The sequence below is a fragment of the Amblyomma mixtum genome, chromosome 10 (assembly GCF_055824585.1).
Source record: "Amblyomma mixtum isolate Tamu chromosome 10, ASM5582458v1, whole genome shotgun sequence".
NCBI classification, from domain to species: Eukaryota; Metazoa; Arthropoda; class Arachnida; order Ixodida; family Ixodidae; genus Amblyomma; species Amblyomma mixtum.
In genome coordinates this window covers 83,569,164-83,595,722 of record NC_143021.1, presented here as the reverse complement: position 1 = coordinate 83,595,722, position 26,559 = coordinate 83,569,164, and the positions used below count along the sequence as shown (strand labels likewise).

Here is a 26,559-nt window from a genome sequence, read left to right as displayed (position 1 = left end):
GATTCACCTCAGCTACAATGTACTTTAAAGGGACCGACCACTGATTCTTCTTGATTTTGATTAGGATGTCACTAACCTGCGTCTGTTCCCTCACCCACTTCCAGTCTCTTAACGTTACACCTATCATTTTCCTTTCCATAGCTCGCTATGTTGTACTTAACTTAAACTGAAATCTTTTCGTTAGCCTCCATGTTTCTGCCCCACAGGTGAGTAATGGTAAGAAATATAAGACACTCTTTCGCGTACGCAACTTTTAACAATTGTTCATGAAATCGCTCTAACATTTGATCAGGGGTGGAAGCAGGCTCCAGCTTTTTGGAGCAGGCATGGGAGCAGCAAAAGTCTTATTTTGGAGCAGCTTTGGAGCAGCAAAAGTCCCAGTTTGGAGCAGATATGGAGCAATAAGTAGGCTATTTGGCAGCACTTCTGGAGCAGACTGGCAACATTTTAATGCGACTGAGAGCAATTTTGTTTGCAACTCGCCCAAAAACTGCACAAATATTGATCATCAATCCTACAGGCCAGAATTCTTTAAAAGGACTGCAATCGCTCTAAAGATATTGGCTAGAGTTCATAAAAAATAGACATGTGGCAGCTGCTACAAACAGTAGTTGCAGTAAATTAGCTGTCATCAATTCCAGTTCAGAAAAAAAGAAGAAAACATCATATTGGCGACAGTTCATCAAAACCGTCAAAAGAGTGCTGCAGAATCTCGAATATACTGTCAGGACCAAAAAAAAAAGAATCAATACCCGCCAACCGGTGGATTTTAAAATTCTAAAAATTGTTGCAGCCAAACTAACAAGAAGGTAGTCACATAATTTGCGCCCTCACGTAAATGCGCACCAAGAATTTAACACCCAAGCATATGCAAAAAAAAAATGCCCCAGCGTACACGCGGGTGCACCCAAGACAGGCTGTGGAAGAACGCGTTGCTCTGTACGGCTGTGAAAGGTGCGAGTAGCGAGGGGACGCCGGCCGCGACGCTGTGAAGATGTAACCCCATAACTGGCCACGCCAAACCAAAGCAACGCCAACTGCGTGCGAGGTAAGAGCACGACAGTACCTCGCACGACGGGTAGTAAGCCAGGTGTCCATTCTCTGGCAGCACCACGTGCAAGAAGTTTGTAATTTGTTTGTTAAATTAGCCCCAGTAAATAAAATTATATTCGCGCGCCGTTTACCCTGCCCACTCGCGCTGGCGGTTGCTTTGCAGGTCAAGGTGTCCGGAATCCTAAACAACTGATTCGGTTTGGGGCTAGTCAGCCAGGCCTATGGCAAGGACGCCGTTTTAAGTGCTGTTTATCTCCAGAGTGAAAGCCTTTAATGGCTCATGCTCACAGTGTCTGTCCTTGCGCTGGAATCGTGCCAACTGTGGCCTCTCCTCCAGGCTAGCGCCACAGCACAACCACCTCCTCGAACAATTTCCTTTCCTCAAATTCATTTTCTTCATTACGGGCCCTCTTTCTGTACCTTCTGTTGCTAATTCTTGGGGCGCATCAATTCAGCCTCTCTTAAATTTGAGCGAGCGGATTCCTAACATCACCAGGACTCTGGAGCCACCAAATTTCACCAGGTGGGCCCAATTTTCGCATTGCTAGGGGCGATTTCCACTTTGCCGCGAGGAGTGGACGCTGCGCCTAACGGCTGCGTCGCTCCCGTGGCGGTGACACCCTCGCTACATCTCAAGATGGCTTCTCAAGTCCCTCTAAGGGGCTACGACCCTTCCGAAATGGCCTGGACGACTGTTCCGGCTACCCAACCTGAAGCTCCTGCGGAACCTGCGCGCTTCGAGCACGAGGAGCTCTTCCAACTCGTCAACCGGCGCGGCAGAGCCGGCTCCAACAAGCAGGCTGCCACATCGCCGGCCTCCCAAGCTACGCACGGGCCTGCCTCATCACATAGAAAACAAGCTCAGTCGCGTCTGTGGAAGCCCCGTCCTATGCCACAGATGCATCCTGAAGATTACGTGGTCATCCTCAAGCCCAGGGTCACCGCCGACCTACGGAATACCTTCCGACGTGGTGAGTTGGGCAAAGCTCTAAACGCACACCTCGGCATCTTTGCTGCTGAGAACATTCTCAACATCGTCCCCGCCTGGGAGCAGAATCTTCTCGTTGTAGGAGTACGGAATCCGCACCTCGCCGATCGCCTGATCGGCGAAATCAGCTTGACTACAAGCAAAGGCACCCTGCCCGTACACGGGCATTTGAAACAAACTGGAGACGTATGCCGTGGCGTCATCGGAGGCATCGCCGACGACGAAACCAGCGCAACGCTCACCGCCCAAATTGTCTGGAGAGGCGGGCAGATTGCAAGCATTCGCCGCCTTGGAAAATCATCGATCGCGGTGATCACCTTTGTGGGAAAGGTGGTCCCGCGGTACGTCCACTACAACGGGGAACTTACCCCCGTCCGAGAATACAAGCGAACCGTGCCCGCCTGTGTAAAGTGTGGTACTGTGGGACACCGCACGGACACTTGCCCCACGCCGAATTCGTCTAAGTGTGGCCTTTGCGGCCAAAATGTGACTGTGACGCAGATGGCCCTGCGCCACACGAGTGCAACCCGACATGTGCAATCTGTGGACTAGCCCACCCCACAGGCTCGAAAGCTTGCACGGCAAAATTCCGTCGACTTCACCTTGCCGGTGTCAAGCCCTCTCGACATGGAGGATTCGAAAAGCCAGAGTCTGGAAACAGACAAGATCCCACCACCGGCGGAGCCAATGGCGGTGCGGTACATGGCAATAACGCCACCGGCTCGCGCGAGGAAAACGTCAACGCGGCTTCCTCATCTCCCGGACAGAAGACAACGGGAGAGAAGAAGAGAAAGAAGAAAAACAAGAAGAAAAAGCAGGCACCGCCACCGCCCCCTAGCGGAGACTACGCCAAGCACTTTCCCGGCCTCAAACCAAGTGGCGCTGCCGGAGCCCGGGCCCCGACGCAGCAACAACACACTCAGGTGAGCAGCTGGGCAGGGGTTGCTTCCTCCCCTCCCTCCCCTCCCTCCCCCTCGCCCACTTCCCCCTCCTGGACTTACGGCGTAGATGTCGAAAGCCGCAGACAAAATGAGCAGCTTAGAGCACAGATCAGGCAACTGCTCGCCAAAATTCAAAATTTGGAAGAAAAGCTAGCTGCCGCGACGGGTATCCCGAGTCCCGACGCCATGGAGAGTGAGCCCGAACTGCCGCCCGCGTTCGCGTCGGCAATGGTTGCGATGGAGGCGCGTCTCACCTCCCAGCTTCAGAAAATGGTAGAAACGGCTATGAACTGCATGGAGTCCAAATGCTCGTCATCGGTCCCTGCAGCCATAAGCCGCTGCATGAAATCGAAAACCACCCGAACCAGTCGGCGGTTCGAGGGGATCTGAGCCTTCAATACACACAAGAAAATTATCTGTAATCCCAGAGACGCGGCATCGCAGGACTCCAACCCCGCACCCCCACCCAGTGCTAGCTGTAGGCCAGAGTCCAATCAGCCCCCGTCTCTCACCTCCAATCCTAATGATGGCGGCACGGCCTAACAAGCGTTCCCCACCTCCGAAAACACACACGTTGGTAACCGTAACGCAATGGAATTGCAGAGGCTTCAAGGCTCGCCAGAAACGCGTGAACCTGCGCCTCTACCTAGAAACTTTCGAGGCTTTACCCGCCGTGGTCGCCCTCCAGGAGCCAGGAGCGGCGGCGAAATTGACTAACTACGTGACGTTCTAGCGAGACCCCTCGTCGTGTCTCCTCGTACACAAGTCGTACACAGCCACCGAAATCGACCTCGATCTCAACATACCGTACTCGTACGCCATGGTAAGGATCCTTCCCCTTCGCCGATCGGATCCTCCCCTGCACGTACTTGATGCATACTGCTCCCCGAAACTGAAGCGAGTGACCTTCGCGGACCTCTTTAGCCGTGCACTTAAAGAGGCGGGTCGCGACCCCCTGCTGATTGTGGGCGACTTCAACGCCCCTAGCCAGCTATCGGGCTATCGTAAGGAGGAAGTGCGCGGACGCATGCTGGCGGAGTTGGCGTCCACACTGGGCCTCACCCTCCACACCGACCCGGCATTTCCTACTCGCGTAGGCAACTCGGTGACCCGAGACACATGCCCGGACCTCACCTTCACTCGCAACATAAGACACGCAGACTGGATCAACACCGAGGATACCCTCGGCAGCGACCACTGCATCATCAACACCACTGTTTATACACGCCCCCTAAAGCGCCCTACCACACTAGCACGCATCCCCAATTGGACCACCTTTCGCCAAAATTTCCCGTCCGACACCAACACGAACATCACAAAGCAGGGATACGCAAACTGGTCCCGGTCAGTCATATCGCACCTTCGCTCCCACGAGAAGCAGATACAGCTCACCGAGGTGGTCACGGACGTGGACAACCACCTCCTCCACCTCTCGGAAGCGCGCCGCGGCCTCACGCGCCGTTGGAAGCGCCAGAAACACAACAAGAAGCTCAAAGCGCGCATTGCGGACCTCACCCGGCAGGCAGCAGAGTACACGGCCCAACTCGCTGACTCAAACTGGGTAGACCGCTGCAACACGGCGGCGAGGCAGATGTCGAGCCGCAACACGTGGCGGCTCTTCCGAGCCCTCATCAACCCAACACATACCCGTACAGAAACGCAGAAGCAACTACACAAAGCCATGCACTCATTCCAAGGAAATACAACGCAGTTGGCACAGGCGCTCCGGGATCGCTACCTGTGCACAACTCAGGATGCCCGCAGATCGGCCTACTCCTACGCTGGCAGAGAAAACTCGAAGTTGGATAGGCCTTTCCAGCTTCACGATCTCTGGGCGGGTCTGGCCAAAATGAAGAGGGGCACCACGCCGGGCCGGGACAAGGTCACCGTCAAACTTTTGGCGAACCTTCCTGATTCAGCATACCAGTGCCTTCTAGAATACATCAATGCGATATGGGCGGGAAAAACCCCGCTCCCCATTGACTGGAAAACGGCCCTTGTCACCTTCATCCCGAAGGCCGGAAAACCGATCGACACGGACAACCTCCACCCCATCTCTCTCACCTTGTGTGTGGGCAAATTGACGGAGACGATGGTGCGGGATCGGCTGTCCGAGTACCTCGAACAACACAACACCTTCGCGGACACAATGTTCGGATTTCACCCACATAGATCCGCACAGGATGTCCTGCTCCAACTCGACCGCAAAATCTTGAACCCCATTACACACCCCCAAAACGACAAAATAGTCCTTGCGCTCGACCTGAAAGGAGCGTTCGATAACGTAACTCACGAGATCATACTCACACATTTCAGTCAAACTCACTGCGGCACCAATACCTTCAATTACGTCAAACAATTTCTCACGGACAGACTATCCTACATCAGAATACAGGACGAAGAGCACGGACCTTTCCTGCTCGGCACGAGGGGGACTCCACAAGGCGCGGTGCTGTCCCCTCTGCTATTCAACATTGCCATGATGCGCCTACCCGCCCTACTGGGTGCGGTCGAAGGGGTCCAGCACGCGCTGTACGCCAACGACATCACCATCTGGGCTACGCAAGGGCGCCTGGGGGATATGGAGACAAGCCTGCAAACGGCCGCCAGCATAGTGGACCGCTATGCTCGAGACTGTGGTCTGCAATGCTCCCCGCAGAAATCAGAATTCGTGCATTTGCGTCCCTCGCGCACATGCTCGACCCAAATCAATCGCTCGTTGCAAAGCGGTCCCATTCGCGAATCAAAGGAAATCAGAGTCCTCAGACTTTTCATACACAACCAGCGACGCTGCGACACAACACTCGCCAAGCTCCGGCAGGTGGGGGACCAGGTGGGCCGCATGGTCCGCCGGGTTTCCAACAAGCGCGGTGGGTTACGATGCAAAGACGCCTTGCGGCTGGCGAACGCATTCGTGACCAGTCGAATCTTGCATTCGACTCCCTATCTCCACCTGTGGAAACAGGAGGAGGATGCCCTCGAGGTCATCCTCCGCAAAATCATGAAACGAGCGCTGGACCTCCCGGTCTCTACCTCTACCAGCCGTCTTTTGGCACTGGGGATGGTTAACACTTTTAGGGAGCTTCGGGAGGCCCACCTCAACAACCAATACACTCGTCTCACAAAGACAGGGTCGGGTCGCCGCCTTTTAGCCCGACTTCACATCCAGCACACTCAATTCACAGAGGAGAGATGCCGCCTTCCCGTACACTGCAGACGCGCCCTCCACGTGCGGCCTCTCCCCACCAATATGTCCAAAGAGGATCATAATGGCAGGCGCCTGGCGCGGGTGGAAGCCTTGGACCGCCATTTTCGGAGCAAACCAGGAGTCTTCTACGTGGACGCGTCCGGCCCGGACCCCAGGGGATGGTACACGGCCGCGGTTGTCCACGAGGGTAAAACAGTAGACGCCCTTACTTTCAAGGCCCAGTCAGCAATTCACGCAGAAGAGGTTGCCATCGCTTTGGCAGCCTCTCACACCTCCTCCAAATACATAATCACCGACTCGCGAGGGGCTTGCCGTAACGTCACGCAAGGGTGGGTTACTCCCCTAGCTTATCGCATTTACCAAAATTGTAACCGAGACTCGGATCCCGCGCACCGATCTCTCGTTTGGGCTCCAGGTCACCAAGGCGTCCACGAAAATGAGGCAGCCGACGCCGCCGCCCGCGCGCTCTCTCTCCGGGCATTTCCCACGGGACCCGACGCCGACCAGGACACTGATTTCAATCCGATTTATACTTTTAAAGAAATATGCGAGTATTACAAATCCACGCACCGAACTCTTCCCACCCCGTGCAAAGGGCTGGGGAAGGTCAACGAGCGGGTACTCGTGCGCCTGCTCACCAACACGATGTTGTGCCCGGCAACTCTGCAACATTTCGATCCTCAATTCGACGGGCGGTGCTCACACTGTGGGGAGGTGTCTGACACTTACCACATGGTGTGGGCCTGCCAGCAGAACCCATCCCTACCCCCTATCCCAAACCCCACCCGAGAGGACTGGGAGGCGACCCTGTCCGGTTGCTGCACCCTCGAGGCCCAAAGGGCCTTAACGCAGCGCACCCGGGCTGCGGCAAACGCCAATGGGGTACCTGTCTAGGCATCCCACCTAGTGGTTGTAAGGGCGTGACCCTTCAGGTCACGACCGCCAACACCTCTCCCTATGATTTAATAAATGTTTTCACCACCACCACCACCACCCCCCCCTTCCTCCCTTCCTTTGCAAATGGATGACGGGTGTCCACCGAGAGATGCTTGACAGTTACTGCGTAATTTCCTTTCCTCAAATAGAATTTTCATTTTCTTCACTACGGCCCCTCTGTCGTTTTTCTTTCACTCCCACTGCCTCCCTTCCTGTACAGCCATGGTTGCTAGCAGCCGCAACAACAACCCAAAAGTGGGATTCAGGCGTCCACTGACCCAGGGAGCCAGTTATGAGCGCTTCCTTTCCTTAAAATTATCCGAGTGTAAAACATCAACGCCAACGCCAATGAACAAAGTGAACACAAACAGACAATGGCAAGGGCAACGTTTCTGCCAAAGAGCTCCCTCTAAAACACTGCAACGCTTCCTTTCCTTAAAATGATCTGAGTGTAAAATGTCAACGAGCGCCAAAGGTAGAACACTGCAATGCTCTAAAACACTGGCTATAAAACACTGCAACGCTTCCTTTCCTTATATGATCAGAGTGTAAAATGTCAATGCCAATGAACACCAGCGAAGGCGACGCGGCCAAAAGAGCTCGCTCTAAAACACTGCAATCAAAATAGAGACCGCAGTCACCAAAGACAAAAACCGCACACGCGGGAAGCCCGCCACGCGCCAAGCGGTTCGGGAAAGCGGCTGTGGGTTGACCACAAGGCTTTCGCCAAGCACACTAGAATTTCCAGTGTATTCGGTAATTTTTTTCATTCCTCCAAGAGCGAACCCAACTGTCGATGCCAATACAGTTGCGTCCGTTTCGTAGCGAGCGCCCAGTGCTGCCCAGCTGACAATAACACTCGGCTAAATTTGGCTCAGTATACTTGCAATGGGCGTAAATTGCCGTTTAGGCACATCTTGGCGCAGGAGATCAAATTGGCGCAGCATGGCGCAATTGGCGCAGCACTTCCACCCCTGTTTGATTCTTCTGGGCAGGCTGATCTTATCTTCCTTGACTTCAGCAAAGTGTTTGATTGTGCCCCTCACGGCAAACTTCTTGAAAATCTTAGTAATCTTGGTCTTCCTACATTTATCATAAATTGGATAACAGCGTACCTTTCGAACTGTACTCAATTCGTGGATGTTAAAGGTCATGCCTCTGCTGCAATACCGGTTCCGTCTGGAGTTCCTCAAGGAAGCTTACTGGAACAGATTATTTTCTTAATTTATGTTAATAATATAACTAGCGCCGTTCATCCTCATGTTAACATCACACTGCTTGCCAATGATTGTCTGCTCTTTAAACTGGTGACATGCCATGCAGATCAACTTCAGTTAATCACTAGTTTACCGAAACTTCATGAATGGTGCATGACCTCGTCTATGACCCTAAACACCGAAAGACGCCTTACTTCGCGTCCTCGTCCGGCGAAGCAAACTTATTATTATGACCAGTGTGAAGTGATATTCAAAAAAGTGGGCAAGGTGATATGGGAAATCTTTTAAGTGCATTAAATAAAAAAAACGGAAAGGAATGATGCACAAGGGTGTCATAGGAAGTCTTGTTTCTTGATGTGGCTTCAGGTCACAAGAAGAGATGAAAAGCCAGGAGTGACTGCTGTGATGCGACAGCATGGGTTTTCCATGTCTCTGGTTTTAGAGTGGTATTTATTTAAACCATATCTGTTTTAGCATCTCCCTCTGCATCTGTGAACTTGTGCAGCTCTTAGAAATGCAGAACCAACTAGCCTAAGGCTGCCTGATGGCAAAGCTGTCAACCTTGTAGTGCTAACTTGCTGTCCTTAGGATCCCTGCAAAACCCTGAGAACCTCTTTGCAAATTCACTGGTGGTCTTTGCATCCTTCAAAGTGTTTTCACTTGACAAGAATTTGAGGAATGCCTTTAGTTGCCAAAAGTGGTGCACAGACTGTAGTTCTGCACCAAGTTACCGAGTTATGCTCACTCCTGTTCATGGTGATGCCATCCCCTTGAGGTGATTTTTGCCCCCTTCGTGACTCAATCACCGATACACAGCTTGTTCCTGAAGTGACACCGTAGCCACTCACCGTATCAAGGCATCAGACGCAGCTGTGACAACACGGATGTCAGAAGGGGCATTCTCCCAGACGCGGACGTCCAGGTACCGTGCGAGGGGGTCCGTGGACGGAAAGCGGTGGGCACCACGATGCTGCCGGTCCAGAGACCACAGTCGGTGGTCATGGAGTTCTTCGCTCGTTATGCTACCTGCACACGCCAGCAGAGAAAAGCTCCACCCCCAAACTGCAGGAAGCTGAAGGCCACAAAGTGACAAAAAGACCACACGGTCAGAGGAAACCACTTGGCAGGCTCCTCTTTGTTATGAGTGAAATTTCAGTGGACCCTCAAATACAGGACTGAGCCTGCATTGGGGAGCTGAACGACAGAAGATCTCGGGCAACATGTCAGATGTGGTATCACTTCACCTGCCCTGTGGCCCATACTCCATCTCATACGTAGCAGTCAATGCTGCCAAAGCTAGTGCCTGTGTTCCCCATATAACAAAAGTAAACACAGTCATTTCCGTTGTGACAAATATAAAGTGCCGTCACTGGCAACCTCCTGAACGTCACTTCACTTCTAGCCATATTTTTGTCCTCTGACTCATCGAGAACTGAGAACGTGAAGTGACACTATGATACAGCATGAGCGTCGACCATGATTCGCAATTCAAGCACTTCATTTTAAATATTGCTCTATATTTTTATACTCCCAAGGACTTATGAACGTTAAGTAGAGAAAGACCAATTCTGCATATACGGGCATTAACTAGACATATGGGAATAGTGGTCTTTTGGTTCGAAGTGAATTTTTCAAATAGTTCTGGTACACAAAAAAAGGCTGAAAGGCACAATTGTCATTTTCAAAATCATGTATGTTTTGGACACACAAGGCAATTACATGAAAAAAATAAAATTGGCTGTGGTTCAACATGGCAGAACCTAGTAAGACGAGTGAAAAGCTCGGCTATGCCTACGTGCAAGTTTAGGCACGGCTTTGTTTCACTTTTTTCCTCGGCTTTTCTGTAAGCGAAGCAGATGCAGCGGCCTCGGCTGAGCGCTTCCTCTCCTTATGTTCATTTACTTTTCGACAACTATTTTTTCAGTCTCTGCTCTTGTTCTCCATCTGTCTCTGTATCGCACGTCACACGTTTTTGCTGTAATGCAGCTTGTCTCCGAGCTATATAAGCCGGATGATCAGACTCTGCTTGCCTTCGACTGCAAATCGTTTGCCACAAGGGCCCGGCACGCTGTTCAGCCATGATGTCGTCTAGAGAGGCTTTGCCAGGCAGCCACTGTTTATTTTGTCCCTCTCCACTCTGAGCAGGTGATTTGGCAAGTGGTGGCACCGGTGTTGCTCAAGGCAAGGGAGGCAGCGGCGAGAGAGGCACGTGATCTGACGTCACAGCTACACCTCCGCCCCTCCTCCTGGCTCAAGGTCATTGTCAAGCAGTTTTGATCTTGAGCTTTGCATAAGGAGAGTAGAGCGTTTTGCTCTAAAAGAGAGAACGCATTGAAGCTTTGTCACGTGTATTGAAGCTGTGTCGACTTCCTGCAAAAACGGCCATCAGAAATTGGGGCAGCTGGCCTACATGCAGTGCCTACGTATCTGTGAGTGTGAGACCTATAGGAGAGGCCTCCAAACGCTACTTTTGATAGCGAATGCGTCGTTCAGCAGCTGTTGCTTTTATGCAGTGACTCCATTACATCTGCTAGATGTATGTGCCACGGATGGATGGATGAAAGATAGGAGTGTCCCCTTTGAAACGGGATGGTGGCAGTTGCCACCATGCTCGGCTTTTTTTTCTTCATTTTTATTCAACTGTGTTACAAATTGATCTTAAAATTCCCCATTTTCTTTCAGTAGGTTTTCAGTCCTACACTTCTAACCTCATGTCACCTCTCTGCTTTTGAGCTACCAGTCTTCCAATTGCTTTCTGCTAACTTCCACTGCAGATGTATTTACATGACCATTGTTATCTTTAAACCCTAGGGCCTCAGAAAGAGTGACTGTGCCTGCATCGACATACGGATGGATACCATCCCATTTGAGCATGAGGTGTTCAATTGTTTCCACAGATTTACTACACACAGCACATGTGTTATCATCTTCGTTAAATTTGTTTTTGTAGCTGCGCATTCTAAGACACCCCGACCAAGCTTCAAAAAGTAGGGCACTGCCTCTTGAGTTATCATAGAAAAATTCTTTCCTGATCTGCCTTTTCCAGTATCGATATAGTTCTACACTCTGCTTCTTTTCCACTGAATTAATCCAGCTTTACCTTCAGCATTTTTAACCTGTCATTTAATGCTCTTTCTTTCTCCTTCCTCGTGTCTGGCATACTTACTGGTTAGTTTCCTAGTTCTTTTCCGCCACTGTGAGTCAACGCTCTTGGGCATCTAAGGTATTTAAATACTTTAGCTGCCCACCTCCAATTTCCTCAGGCGTTCTTCATATAATGTTTTACTCTGAGCTTCCCGTGCTTTGAATGATGCCCAGCCCATATCCCTCTGTAGTGCCTCTTTTGTGGTTTTGCCGTGGGCACTTAGTGCTAATCTCCCAGCAGCTCTCTGATTTACTTCTAATCTCGACTAACTTCTGTCCTTAAAGGGCCACTGACCAGGGGTCTGGACATTTTAAACAAACAAGCCCAGTGTGTAGATGAGGCATAGAAGATAACTTCTGCAAAATACTAGAGCCATGCGCACCCCAAAAAGCAGTCGACATTCAAATTAAAGCTTGTTCACTCTTCCTTTTGAGAAGCCAACCTCCTCATCCTCTATGTTGGCTCCCGAGCCTTCCAGCTGACATCATCCAGCAAAACTTCGCAAAAGGCATTCCATTGGTCTGTCGTTCTGACTGACGGCGAAGGACAGGAGTTGCTGAAGCATGCCGTCGTCTGCTTGTTGTGCACACGCTTTTCCTAGCACCTTCAGTTCACGCACATATATACAAACCCCCCATAAAAAAAGTTCTTAGTTACTTGTCCCAGTTCACGTATGCTTCAGTGTGTTTTGTGCGCTGTGACGTGTCAAGTGTCATAGAGCCTTTCCCTCATTCACTTACTCGACCATTCCCAAACACACTGCCTCTCGCTCATCCATCTTGTCTACACTGCCGGTGTCCTGGTTTTTTTTCAGCTCCGCTGAAAGACACAAACTTAAGAATGGAGAAGACACAAATGCACAGAGCACACAAACATACACAGAGAAGCGCACACATGCATGGGCTTGCTTTCCAAGAAGCCCCGGATGGTTCCCAGGTCCACGCTTTGCCATGTGTTTCGAACGAAAAGGACTCCCACCCTTCCGGTCATCAAACGGTGGGGAGGCCTTAAGGTAAAAAAAAAAACACACAGGCATGAAAAGGACGCTCGCTAACTAGAGATGACCCTAACGAAAACAAACCTCTAGATATATAAAAGGGTGCACTCGCTAACATGTTGAGGTGGTCTTGGTGTGGTTGGACTTTTGGTGTGGTCTTGAGGTGGTTGGACTTTCTGTCCAAAGACTCACCAAGGCTTTGAGAGGAATGAATGATTCGTGACGCAGTATTGGTTCTGTAGGTGCACTACTTCCACAGCTTCCTTAGCACTGACCGCTATGTGTGAAATGGAGCATAACGATGGCAACTATAGCATGGCGCAAAAAGCAACCATGGCAAGCCACCATGCTTGGAGACTCAATAAAGAAAATGTGACTCACTGACAGAAATGTACCACTCTTTAAAATGATATGCCATCTAGCTAATAACCAGGAGGTGTTGCTCCTTGAGATAACGCTAAAAATAAGAAGTGGTCAATCAGTCCTGCAGTGATATTGACAAATATTCACCCACACAGAGACTGGGATGACACTTGTGGGTCTAGCAGGACACACATGAAGGCACATATGCTTTGAGACTATGTGCCATAGTCAAAAAAAAAAAAATCACGTGAGTTCCACCTGCGTACAGCTATTATTAAAGCTAAAGAGATGGAATGATGTTCACCATGGGCTCATGCCCTCCTTTAATAGACAGATTTTTATTAATTTCCAATGCACAGGGACAATGACAACTTAAATCTAGCCAATTAGTATGAGTCCCTCAAATTGCTCCCTCAGACTATAATGCTGATTTCTCCAAATTGATGCACTCTCACATCCATTCCATTGGCCCCTTGACCTTGTTTCACTCATTTATACTCCCCGAAAACTGTGGGGATTGTGCCTCCTGAGTGACCCGAGCATGCAGCTGCTGCTGCTGTTTTTATCATTAGAGATCCACCATGTGTAAGTGGCGACCACTGCTTGTCCTACTTTGAAAGGAAAGCTAGAAGTCACCCTCCCTTCCATTCATACCATTTTGACCTCCCATCCACAATGACGTTGGGGATGGGAGGTCAGCAAATATCGTTGAAAGACTTGGGCACATAAAGAAACACTGAAAATAAACGCTCCGTGAGATGATCTTGCACAGTTGTTTTGTTTTGTGGTGCCCAAAACTGGTGAAATAGTTTTGGACCGGAATATTCTTAAACTGGCTAAATTGTCAAGTGTCTTTTGTCAAGTGCCTGCTGAATAGCACTGAAGTAGCTCTAAAAAATGAATCCATGAGCACACAAAATATTTGCTGTCTCAGCTAACCATTAGTCTGACAAAACATTGGTTACGAAAAAAAAATTCTGTGCCCATTCAACTCCTACCAAGGCTCACCTCTTTGCAGTACGAAACTTTTACCCAGTTTGAGACCATTCCGGTCCAAAACTATTTCACTAGTTCTGGGCACCGCGAAAGAAAACAACAACTGTGCAAGAACATCTCATGGAACGTTTATTTTCAGTGTTTCCTTATAAGCCCAAGTCTTTCCCCGATATTTGGACAGCATGTGGATTAAGAGATCGCGCATCATGCGTAGTGAGGAGAATACATGTGGTTTAACCGCGGAAAAGCTTATCGGATGGTGCCTGAGAGCAGATTGGAATGGCCACGTTGCATTGTCGGGAGGGGCCCGACCAGGGACTGCAGAGGGTTAAGTCTAGTTAGTAGGCCTGATGGCAAATTACAGCCATAACTGTGGATGTGTATCACTGGCACTCATAACAGAGACCAGTGGTTTCCTGTTTAGTGCTTTTATGGTAGCACACTGTGGAGTGAATGAAATGAGGACCCCTGGAGTGACTCACACTGTCGGGAAGCAGAGACCTTCCAGAGGCAGAGCTGGGCGCGACCCCCTGCCGAGGCGAGCAGGCGGTCCTCCCGGCCAGGCAGGTGCGAGGGCCGGCAGCAAGCCAGGGCCTTGACCGAGGAAATGTGGCCGTACAGACGGCACGCAACACGCTGCACTAAGTGCGTGTGCTCCTCTGAAAGCATATGGGGCGTCAAGGGCCATGAGCCATGCTTTGACTGCTGGAGATCTAGAAATACCACCGTTGGCCATTTGCACTGCACTTCCTACAGCACTGGCGAGTAAAATGTGGCGCATGAAACGGCCTTTAAATATCCATGACCTGTGCGCAAAAATAAAACACACACATGCATGCACACAAAAGCAACTTCTGAGAATAAGGCCCTTTCAATAAACTACTGCAGTTTTTGATTTGCAGTTTCTTCTGATGGTATGTACTCAATGTTGAAAAAAAAAAAATCTCTGCCTCTCCCGTAACCAAGAGTAGAGTAAGCATGAAATGTTTACGGGCATAACACGGCTTAGGTAGGCAGCCGTGAACCGTGGCGGCCTTGTCGCTTTCGTGAGCGGCCGCATAATCATGGCATTGTCGGCAGGGGCGAGCAGTCTTCTGCTGTGGCGTATCACTCGCAAAGCGATCGCTTTCCACAAGACGCTTCCTACCTCTCGTTTTATCAGGCTCCATTGCTCGGCTTAAGCAACTGTGACGGTGGCGGCATTGAAATGCAGGACGATGCAGAAGCGTACGCGGACACGATGAGACGCAGGCCTGACAAGAATGTATATGCAGCGCGTTCGAAACTTTCGAAACCGTTTTCCGCACCACTTTGACTATGTGACACTGGTGACGTCACCACTGGATTACGTCACACATAACTGATGACGAAGTAATGACAAATTACTAATTAGTGACTAATTACGGATTAATGACTAAATAATAATTAATTGCTAATTAATGACACTTAAGCTTCACCTTTAGGAGTGGAACGCAACAGCGTGTTGTAGCGCTGCCAAGGTGTCCACGGAACGCCACCACCCGTTCGGCGCGATGCCTTGCCCTTTGAACGCAACGCTTTTTGAGGAAACGAAATGGCGCAGTAATCTTTTGTCATCTCGGGGGACACCCGAACCACACCGTACAGGAATGGAGGAACACCACCGGATGCTCTCGTTTCAGAGCCCGGATGTTGGCTCTCGGTCTTGGCGTGACTATCACCACACTGCCGACAACGGGAGCTAAAAGCATTTCATGCTTAAAAGGAAGGGGGGAGGAGGAGGAGTGAGGTTTATAGCATTTGCCATCAACAATACTTAACCAGGGGTAACTGGAAGTTGTTGAGAGATGCCTTTGTCCTGCTGCAGACTCAATCCCATTGATCACGATGCACCACGAAACTTCACTTTGTATGCCTGTGCAATCTTGACCCTAAGGCAGCTTTGACCTTTTGTGAGGTGGCCCAGTATACTAACCCTAATGCTAGACTAAGCATTAGAATGCAAAAGAATGGTGTGAAAAAAAAAGGGCTCAGTGTAACTCTACCTACTGTGCTATAGGCCATCAGTCAGATATGACCGATGTTTTGAACCTCACACCAAAAAATCAAGACGGCACACCCCAGGTAAGCTGCGCAATTTATTTTGCATTTATAACACCATTTCTTTGGTTTCAGTTTTGTTTTTCATTTTCTGATGTAAGAAGGTGACATCAAAAATGAAACTCTGACTGGATGTGGTCCGCTGGTCGCTGAACATGGTGTCCGTTTTGCCGCATACTCCTCAGGGGCAAAAGGTTACGCTGAGCGCTTCTGCCGGTTCTTAAGCCGTTCTGTTTTTTTTTTAGAGCCGTAGTGGTGAGCCAGACGACCATGCAGAATGGTCGGATTTAAGTTTCAATTGTGAAACTTCGTCTCAGAGGCCCTGGACATCAGCGCGTGCTTGCATGCATTTCGTTTTACCATTCATGTTGTATTTTACTAAGTGTGCTTGATTTGTAAATGATGAGAGTGGTTTTATTGCGAAAGCAATATTACGATCGGTTTCAGCCCTTCGCGTCGGGGCGGCCGCGAGGCACGTTTGACCTTGAAGGGCGGTGCGAGGCGCTGCCCTCGCCGCGCTCTCGCCGGCTGCGGAGTGTGGAGAGGAGGCTGGAGAACGAGGGGGGGGGGGTATAAGATGCGTTCGTTCGCTTGCCGGCTCCATCGTTATGCTGCCTGAAAAACAGAAAGGGAGGCTACGTAGGCTTGCCAAAGCCAGGAAATGACAACGGGCTTCGGAGACAGATGAAGAACACGAAGCGGCGCGCTCAAGACGCTGCTAGACGGGCACACCGCGCCTCTATTGAAACCGAATCGTCTACAACCGGTGATTACGAATGGAATGCTATGGATGCTTACGCAACCTACCAGGTTTAACCAAAGCTAAACCTTAGCAACTTTTTTGTGTAGTGCTTGAGAATGTGTGGAGCACACTGCCAAGAACAAGAGCAGATTTTTGATTATGATGATGTCAAGTGTTCCAAATTTGGAACATGCATTGAATAGGCATGTTATTTGGTTTGTAATTCGTTCATGAAACTGATATACTAGTGTATAATATCGAAATATCCACCAGCATTTGAATACCACACCAACTTTCATAAATCTGACTGGCAAAACCACAATATCTGGGCAAAATTATCAGATGGTCGAATTTGAAGTGTCTGGAAAACTCGAAAGTGGTACAAAAGCATCCTTTTCACCTGCTTCTCCGCTGTTCATCGCACTGTTTGTCCGTTGTTTATCAAGGCAAGCTTTCCCATATACTACACATGACGAGAACAAGATGGTCGACCACCCGCTTCGAACAATCACAGTGAAAAAAAGCGCGGTTTCTTTGTCTGATCCTTCCACACTGTGTTAAATACGCAACACCCACATCCATGGCCTTCCAAACTCTCCTGGGATGAGCTCCGCCATCTCGTTTTGGTCAACTGTGGTATGCGGGAATGCCCACCTCTGGAATTTCTACAGTGGTGTTCCTCTTTGCTGGGATGCTTCTGCAGTGGTAGACAGCCATCAAAAAACAACAAATCCGCATGCAATAGCTTTCAGAGGAGACAGAGAAACGCCCCTTGCTACCATCGAAGACAGCTTTTCCTGGCAGTGAAGGGAAGGCTACAGGGACGGAACGTCCAACTGTCCCAATCCACCAAATCGTTCGGCCGCACGACGATGGGCCTGGCTGCCTGGAGTATTGCTCTCTGTGCGGTGCCTCTATTCCATTGCTGATGTAGCTGGTGCTATTTATGACAGCTTCTTGTAACAAGACGCGCCTAGCCATGGCCACCTAGATTGGGCACGCACTGCATGGGTTTCTCTGGCCATCCCAATCGGAGTGCGCCCCAGCAGAACAATGTAAATGAGGTGTTTACTCCACACGCCGTTAGGTGGCGCTGTCACCCCACTCCCCCCCCCCCCCCCCAAAGAAAAGAGGAATGTGGCCATAATGAAGCATAGGGCAATAGTGGAATAAATTGGTTTTTGAGGAAAGGAAATGGTGCACTGTCTGTCTCGCACATCTCGGCGGACACCCGAACCGCACTGTGAGAGAGAGGAGGAAGGTGGGAATGAAAGAAGAGAAAGAGGTGCCGTAGTGGAGGTCTGCGGAATAATTTCGACCACCTGGGGACCTTTATAACGTACACCGACATTGCACAGCACACGGGCGCCTCTTGCATTTCGTCTCCATCGAAACGCGGCCGCCGCGGTGGGGTTCGAACCCAGGTGCTCTGGCTCAGTAGACGAGCACATTAATCACTGAGCTACCACGGCGACTCCTATCAGGATACAACAGATATTAAGTAATAAGAGGACTGTAGAAGGGTGTAATGGTACCAGGACTGATTTTTGCGAGCACGGTACTGTGATTAAAATCAAACATGATACAAAGGCTAGAGATTAACCAAAGAATGGTGGATAGATAAGCTCTAGGGACCCATAGAAAGATAACAAGTGAAGCTGTAAATGGTTTGGTTCATGGGGTTTAACATCCCAAAGTGACTTCCTGGAATCTTTCCTGGAAGATTCATATTAACTACATAACATCCAAAGCCAATTGCATCATGCTTGGGTATCTAAAACGTAACTTTTCACTAGCTCCATCTGCACTGAAAAAACAGTAATATACTACCTATGTCCGACCCAATCTCGAGTACGTTTCACTCATATGGGACGCCGGCCCTGTATCACTGAATAGCACCCTAGAGAGTCAAAAGAAAACATTCGACAGAAGTCTGTCTGGTTGGGAAATTTAATGTTAGGAGAAGGTAGGTGACGCCAACCAAGTAAAATACAGGAAAAACACGACGTTTCGGGACCGGCTCGGCCCCTTCTTCACGGTGTGACTACGGGCGAGCGCAGCTTGGCTTTTTAAGCCCCTGTGTGGAGGACCTGCGGGTCAATGGCCGCAGCCCATGGACGTAGGATGAGGGGAGAGTCCCCAGGGAACGATTAACATTCTCTCGTGTTTGCTGTATGTGCCACGACTCGAGAAGAAGCCTCCTGCGTGGGTTAGCTTCCGTTTCCAATACAATGGTGCTGTCGAAGTCAATTGGGTGGTCACACCCTTCACAGTGTTCGGCCACGGCGCTGCGTTGACGATTCATGTGACGGACGTCCGCTTTGTGTTGGTTCATCCTTTCCGCGAAGTTCTTCGTTTCCCCTATGCCCGGCGTCGTACATAGGGGAAACGAAGAACTTCGCGGAAAGGATGAACCAACACAAAGCGGACGTCCGTCACATGAATCGTCAACGCAGCGCCGTGGCCGAACACTGTGAAGGGTGTGACCACCCAATTGACTTCGACAGCACCATTGTATTGGAAACGGAAGCTAACCCACGCAGGAGGCTTCTTCTCGAGTCGTGGCACATACAGCAAACACGAGAGAATGTTAATCGTTCCCTGGGGACTCTCCCCTCATCCTACGTCCATGGGCTGCGGCCATTGACCCGCAGGTCCTCCACACAGGGGCTTAAAAAGCCAAGCTGCGCTCGCCCGTAGTCACACCGTGAAGAAGGGGCCGAGCCGGTCCCGAAACGTCGTGTTTTTCCTGTATTTTACTTGGTTGGCGTCACCTACCTTCTCCTAACCCTAGAGAGTGTACAAAACTGTTAAGCTCGTTTCATCTTCAGTAATTATCACCACATAGCAAGCGTTGCTAACATGAAACAAAGTCTAAATTTGCCTCCCCTCGCTGTTCGTCACAAGATTTCCCATATTTGCCTTTTCCATAAGATTTATCATCATAACTACTAACTCACATTGTGCCTGATTACACATGCTGCTTACACATGCTACACGTGTCGAGCATTGCTTCAAACACCATGACGTATGCACATTCATTTCTACCATGAGCATCCTGTGACTGGAACCACCTACCTGCTGCCCTGGTCGCCATCACCGACAGCCATCGCTTTCATTTCACATTTCACTTACTAACATAATGTAACAGCTTCTATTCACAAAGGCAATTTACATAGGCAGGTCGACCCGAGCCTGGTGCGTCAGCTGCAGGATACTGAACTTCCTCTTTTTCTGCGTGCGCACTTCTTCATTGTTCCTCAGGGCCCATGCGTCGCGTGACACTTCCCCGTTCGCAGACCAAGCCCTCTGGGCCAGTCAATCAATCTGGATCCCGAGAGTGGAAGGGCTTTAGCCGTGCGACATGCATGACTTGGGTTTTCCTAGAACGGCGTCCTTTCATAGATTGGGGAGAGACCACACAGTTCAGGTGATTGAGGCGAGCTAGAACGATGAACGGGCCTGTGTAGTGGGACAGCAGCTTTTGGGATAAGCCACGTTTGCGGAGAGGCGTCCACAACCATACATCACCGGGCAGGCAGCAGACATCCTTGCACTGGCGGTCGTGACGCTGCTTAAAGCGATCCTGCGATGCCAAGGTGCGTATGCGGGCAATCCTACAGGCTTCTTCAGCTCGACATAGGGTGCTTGCAATAGAAGGCTCGGTGTTGAGAGAGAAAGGCAAGATGCTGTCAAGGGAGCTTCAACGTGGAAGCAGTTGTTTCATGCCTCGACGTATTATAGGCGTACGTAATGAAGGGAAGCACAATGTCCCAGTTCTTAAGGCAGGAATCGACATACATGGCATGTTCGTAAGTGTCCAATTTGGACGTTTAACGAGTCCATTCGTCTGGGTGGTGGTACGGCGTCAAGTGACAAAAATGGCACGAACAAAGGCGTGTAAGCTCTTCCACAACGTCTGCCGTAAACTGCGACCACGGTCACTCATAACAACTCAAGGAGGTCCATGCCAGAGGATGACAGCACGAAGAAGAAAGAGCGAGACCTCAGCAGCGGTGGCGCAAGGTAGGGCGGCGGTCTCACAGTAACGGGTGAGGTGATCAACGCACACGATGACCCAGTGGTTACCGTTGGACGAGCGGGGAAATGGGCCGAGCAGATCGAGACCCACTTGTTCATGCGGTGTGCTTGGAAGTCTCACAGGATGCAGGCGTCCCGGCGGAGAAGTTGTGGGAAGCTTGAACCGCTGACACTGCACGCAGGTGGCCACGTAGCGCTGGACCGTGCAATCCATTTTTGGCCAGTAAAAACGCTCTTTGGTACGGTTAAGGGTCCTGGCAAACCCCAAGTGCCCAGCCATAATGTCATTGTGCATTGCGTGTAGAACAGAGGAATACAGAGTAGCCGGAAAGACGAGGAGAAAGCGCGCACCTCCAGACGAGTAATTCGTTCTGTAGAGTAAACCGTCGCGAATGCAGAAAGGGCTTTTGCGAATGTCGGGTCACAGGCTTCGGCAAAAAGCGGCACCAAGTGCTGATTCTTGCGTTGTTTGGTCTGGAAAGTACCAAGATCCAGAAATTCTTGGGAAACGGCAGAGAGATAATCATCAAAGTTTTCATCATCGGAAGTAGTAGCCACGAGCAGCAGCCATGAGAGGCAATCTGCGTCAGCGTGCTGGCGGTCACTTTTGTAAGACACTTTGAAGTTAAATTCTTGAGAGGCGTAACGCCCAGTGGGCCAACCGACCGCAGGGGTCACGCAGATTCACAAGCCAGCACAGAGAATGGTGGTCTGTGACGACTGTAAAAGCATGTCCATAAAGGTACGAACTAAACCGTTGTACGCCGAAAACAACAGCGAGACACTCTTGCTCTGTTACAGTGTAATTGCGTTCTGACTTGCTGGGGGTGGGACTTGCATAAGCGACAACGTGTTGATTGCCCTCATGGCGTTGGATGAGCACAGCACCCACGCCGATGCCGCTGGCGTCAGTGTGGAGTTCAGTCGGTGCTGTCGGGCAGAAATGACGCAATATTGGCCGCGAGGTGAGGAGAAACTTGAGCTGGCGAAACGCGGAGTCGCATTCGGGAGTCCACTGGAAAGGAGTGTCTTTCTGCAAGAGACTTGTAAGCGGGTAGGCTAAGTCAGAAAACTTGGGAACGAAACGACGAAAATATGAGCAAAGTCCTAAGAAACTCCTGAGCTCTTTCACTGATTTGGGCTCTTTGACACTGCTTACAGCTTCAACCTTCTGCGGGTCGGGCCTGACGCCATCCTTGTCAACCAGATGACCAAACACAGTAATTGGGCGTTCACCGAAGTGACACTTCTTGGAGTTCAGCACGAGGCCCGCTCTTTCTATGCCGTTTAGGACAACGGCTAAGCGGTTGTTATGTTCGGCGAAGGTGCTTCCAAAAATAACAACATCATCCAGATAACACATGCAAGCTTGCCACTTCAGGCCATGTAAAAGCGTATCCATAAATCGTTCAAAAGTGCCAGGAACACTGCAAAGGCCAAATGGTATAACATTAAATTCATACAACCCGTCAGGGGTCACGAACGGTGTTTTCTCTTTGTCTTTCGGGTGCATCGGGATCTGCCAATATCCAAACCGTAAATCCACCGAGGAAAAGTAGGAGGTTGAGTGGAGGCAGTCGATGGCATCATCAACACGTGGGAGCTGGTAAACATCCTTCTTTGTGACTGTTAAGCCAGCGATAGTCGACTCAAAATCGCCATGTGCCATCTTTCTTTCTGACGAGCATCACCAGAGCGGCCCAAGGGCTTGAAGATTCCTGAATAATGCCACGGAGCAACATGTCACGGACTTGTTCATCGATTATCTGACGTTCGGAATGCGAGACGAGGTATGGCTTCTGTCGAATCGGTTGAGTAGATCCAGTATTGATCATCTGATGGGTACGAGAAGCTGGAATCGGCGGTTAGTCGCGACCGATGTCAAACACGTCCGCCTGCTTCATAAGAATGGCCACTAGTAGCTGGTGGCCACTGGTGGGTAGGGATTTGTTGACCATGGCAAGGAATTGAGAGTCAGTCAGGTTGCACTGTCTAGTTGGACGGGAAACGTCAGTGAGCACGGCAACTGGTACAGAAAAACTTTCTTCAAAGCCACAAAACCACATGGCAGCTTCATTGGAATGATTGACAGTCCAAAGAGTGGCATGGCCCTTGGTCACACAGACGAGGCTGCGGGGTGCCAGCACACTTTTAATTGCGCAGTTAAGGGAAGCAGGTTCCACCACAGTATTGAAGGCATCAGAAACTGCGCTCGAGGACGCAACGGGAACGAATATGGCAGACATCACTGGAACGACAGTATCTGCGGAGACAGAAAACACTTGGGCAACCACCGGCAAGTTTTCTATGAGAGCTGACCGAAGGCCAGGCCCTTAATGATATGCCGCTACTGCAGAAGTCGAGAGCAGCGCCGCACTGGTGTAAAAAGTCAATACCTAGGACGATGTCGTGCGTAGAATGAGGTAGCACCGTGAATTCAGTTCAGAACACGTGGCCAGCGATCGCTACATTTACAAAACAAATACCAATTGGAACCAATGATTCTCCCCCTACACGACGGAATGTGACAGCACTATCTCAAACGAACATTATTTTACGACCCAGACGGTTCTTGAAAGCTGAACTCATCACCGACACCGTGGCACCAGTGTCCCCTAAGGCCATGACACAAATAGCGTCCACTAAAACTTCAAGGCGGTTCCTTAGCATAACAATGGGCACAGGAATTGGCAATTTCGATGACCCTACAACCGCACCTCTACTGGCCGCATACGCTAGTTTCCTGGTGACTGTAGGGAACGACGCTGGGGAAAAGGTGAGCAGCGAGAGCGGTGCAGAGGTGGAGTCAGGCTTCGGTCAGGGGCAGGGAAGTCATTCCGTAGTGGCGCGTAACTGGATGGACGCTGAGATGATGCAAAGACACAGTCATGAACAGGCGCATTGGAACTCGGACGAGGGTGCGACCATTGGTGCTGATGGCGGGAAAACTAGCCTCGGCGATGGCAGAATCTGGAAATGTGACCGATCAGACCACATCGGTAACAAACTGGTGGGTCGCGGGGGCACTCGGGATAACACTCCTCATAGTGTCGAAATGGCCATCGTATTCCGGCTGCCACAGGTGGCATTGCGGATGAGCTGGCGCACTGGGGCTGGGGCGGGTGATCTGGGGAGCATCGCTGCAATCGAGGCGAGTTGCACAGGTAGGGGCCTGACTGGACAAACTCCAAGGGGAGGAGCGGTAGGCCGGAGCTGCCTGCAGAGAACAGCTCTCATATGGAAGTTCACTGCGGCGCCCAAGATCTTGATGCCGGGAGAGTTTGTCACGGACGATTTGACGAATGACGTCGGGGAGAGTTGCAGCATTCACAGGCTCGTGGAAATCCACGCTGGCGACGGTGGTGACGTTAGGGGGCGGCCGAATTTGGGAGTAATTTGACGCAGCTTAAGAGCCTCAAAGGTGCGGCAGTGCTTGATGTTATCCGTGGGAGAGTCTAAATTTTCTGTAGATGTCCTCTGCGATGCCCTTGAGGAGATGGCCAACGCGATCTTCATCGGACATACGGGGATTAACGACTTTGCACAGCTTCAATACCTCTTCTATGTATGTCGTGCAGGCCTCTCTAGGCACTTGCGCTCTCTGAAGCAAAGACTGCTCAGTGCATTTTCGTTAGGCAACGATATCCCCGAAGCAGCTGCAGAGCTCTTCCACGAAGGGTCCCAAATCGTTAAGGATGCTTCATGGTTTTCGAACCAAGTTAACATGGTACCATCCAAAAAGAAAACGACATTGGCCAGCTGAAGAGTGGCATCCCAGCAGTTGTATTTGCTCACCCGCTGGTAATTGGTGAGCCAATCATCCACGTCTTCGACAGCCTTGCCAGAAAACGTCCGCAGCTCACGGTAGTGCTGCCCAGCGGACGCTGCTGCTCCGGTCGGACGTGCGTCGGCTTCCTTGGTCACTTGCATGGGCAACGGTGGCAATCCGGGAATTCTTTGGCTGCAGCGATGTCGAGAGGGGTCCGTGGTGATCGACCCAGCACCTGTATCCCACTGTTACAGGTTCTATTCACAAAGGCTATTTACATGGGCAGAGTGACCCGACGCGACAGGATACTGAACTTCCTCTTTTTCTGCGTGTGCACTTCTTTGTTGTTCCTCAGAGCCCATGTGTAGTACGTGGCAATATTTTGAAGTCTGTTTTTTTATTGTTACTCGCATTTGGCGTTTATCCTGCTCTGTATGACTGTTCCTTCCTTCTTTGAGATGTTGGTGCAAAAGCAACTGACTTTATATGTGGCAATCCGTTCAAACCAATCTACTGCACATTTAGCAACCTACAATTGTTTTGGATAAGTGCCGTTTTTTGTTGTTGTTGCCTTTATATTTTATTTTTCTACTTCAATGAAATTGCAGAGTGGCATTTGTGTTTCTGCCCCTCCCCTCTAGTGTTTTTGTAAGCCCTGAGGGTAAAATAAATAAATAAAAATTGCTGGGGTTTAGCTTTGGTTAAACCTGGTAGGTTGCGTAAGCATCCATAGTGTTCCATTTGGGATCATCACCGGTTGTAGACGATTCGGTTTCGATAGAGGCGCGGTGTGCCCGTCCAGCAGCGCCTTGAGCGTGCCGCTTAGAAAGGCGCTGTTCGCGTTCTTCATCTGTCTCCGTTGTCGTTTCCTGGCTTCGTCAAGCCGACGTAGCCTCCCTTTCTGTTTATCAGGCAGCATAACGACGGAGCCGGCAAGCAAGAAAACGCATTTTATACCCTCCCCACTTTCTCCAGCCTCCTCTCCACACTCCGCAGCTGGCGAGAGCGCGGTGACGGCAGCGCCTCCACTTGGCAGCAGCGCGGCTACAGCTGTAGTGCGCCGCGCCTCACGCCGCCCTTCAAGGTCAAACGTGCCTCACGGCCGCCCCAACGCGAAGGGCTGAAACGTGTCATAATGTTGCTTACGCAATAGAATTCCATTGGCAATAGCGATACGCGCAAGAAGCTTATACCACTGTGACTTAAAGGGGCTGTCTTGTTTTTAACTGCCCAGCGATAAACACGCTTCATTTATGTGATTAATAATATCAAGCAGATTCGTAAAAACAATTCTTTCTGACCAGCTGCAACAGCACACCTTACAGAAAAAAAAAACTGGTCAGTAAATAGTAGGATGCTTTGCGCGTAAGAGTGCACGGTACCAGAGTGCGGGTGCCCCAGAGCTTGCTTTTGCTTATATATTCCCCGCAAATAAAAGCATTACATGGCAGTCCATTTGTACAGCTTGAGTGGCACACGCATTCGGTGGCAGATGCTTCCAGACTTTCACGGCTAACACAGGTAAGCAACTTCACAGTTTGTGCAAGAAGAACTGCGATGAGCTCGTGTGACAAAGGACGCGACCTAAATGAGCGACAGAACAATGCAGTTCTGACAGGTTTGCAACTTAATCGCCATGGAAGGGCACACCAAAGCCCTCATTTTTCCAAGACAATTTTCAGTTGCAATTGCGTCATTTGTCTTGGACAAACTGAGACATGTAGCTTTACATCCCTACCTTTGGACTGCAGATGGCTCAGCGGGGCCAGGTACCCAACAAAACAAACAAAAAAGACAGGACCCACCAGTGAATTTAGGTGCCCTTACGTTCATCACAGCTTTGTGCCACTTTTTAGGTCAAGTAAAACTCGGAAAGCACAAAAATCACCCTGCGCCAAGCCGAAAGTGGAAGTGCGAGGGGTCAGCAACACGTGCTGCAGTGCAGCGAGAACAGCAGCCATGGCCCTTCCTGTAATTGCAATCATTCCATCTGACTGCGGTGGCTGCAGCCTAGCAAATTCACTGCAATCAATAAATCTGCTTTTTCCTCGCTTTTTAACGTTGAAAGTTGGCAGTTATGTTAG

At 50.3% G+C, this 26,559-nt stretch overlaps 1 protein-coding gene across 4 annotated transcripts in view; it reads right to left on the bottom strand.

The window, feature by feature from the left end:
* LOC149326311 (tRNA (34-2'-O)-methyltransferase regulator WDR6) overlaps positions 1-26,559 on the bottom strand; it is a 194,460-nt gene that overhangs the window by 73,003 nt on the left and 94,898 nt on the right. For all 4 annotated transcript variants that reach the window (XR_016286457.1, XR_016286458.1, XM_089564005.1 and 1 more), the window contains exons 18-19: positions 14,327-14,503; positions 9,192-9,369 (exon numbers count right to left, since the gene is read on the bottom strand). Coding sequence is in view for 2 of the 4 variants with exons in the window: in XM_089564005.1 (XP_089420131.1) it covers positions 9,192-9,369; positions 14,327-14,503 (355 nt within the window). In the remaining 2 variants the exon portion in view is untranslated. The remainder of the gene's footprint in view (positions 1-9,191; positions 9,370-14,326; positions 14,504-26,559) is intronic.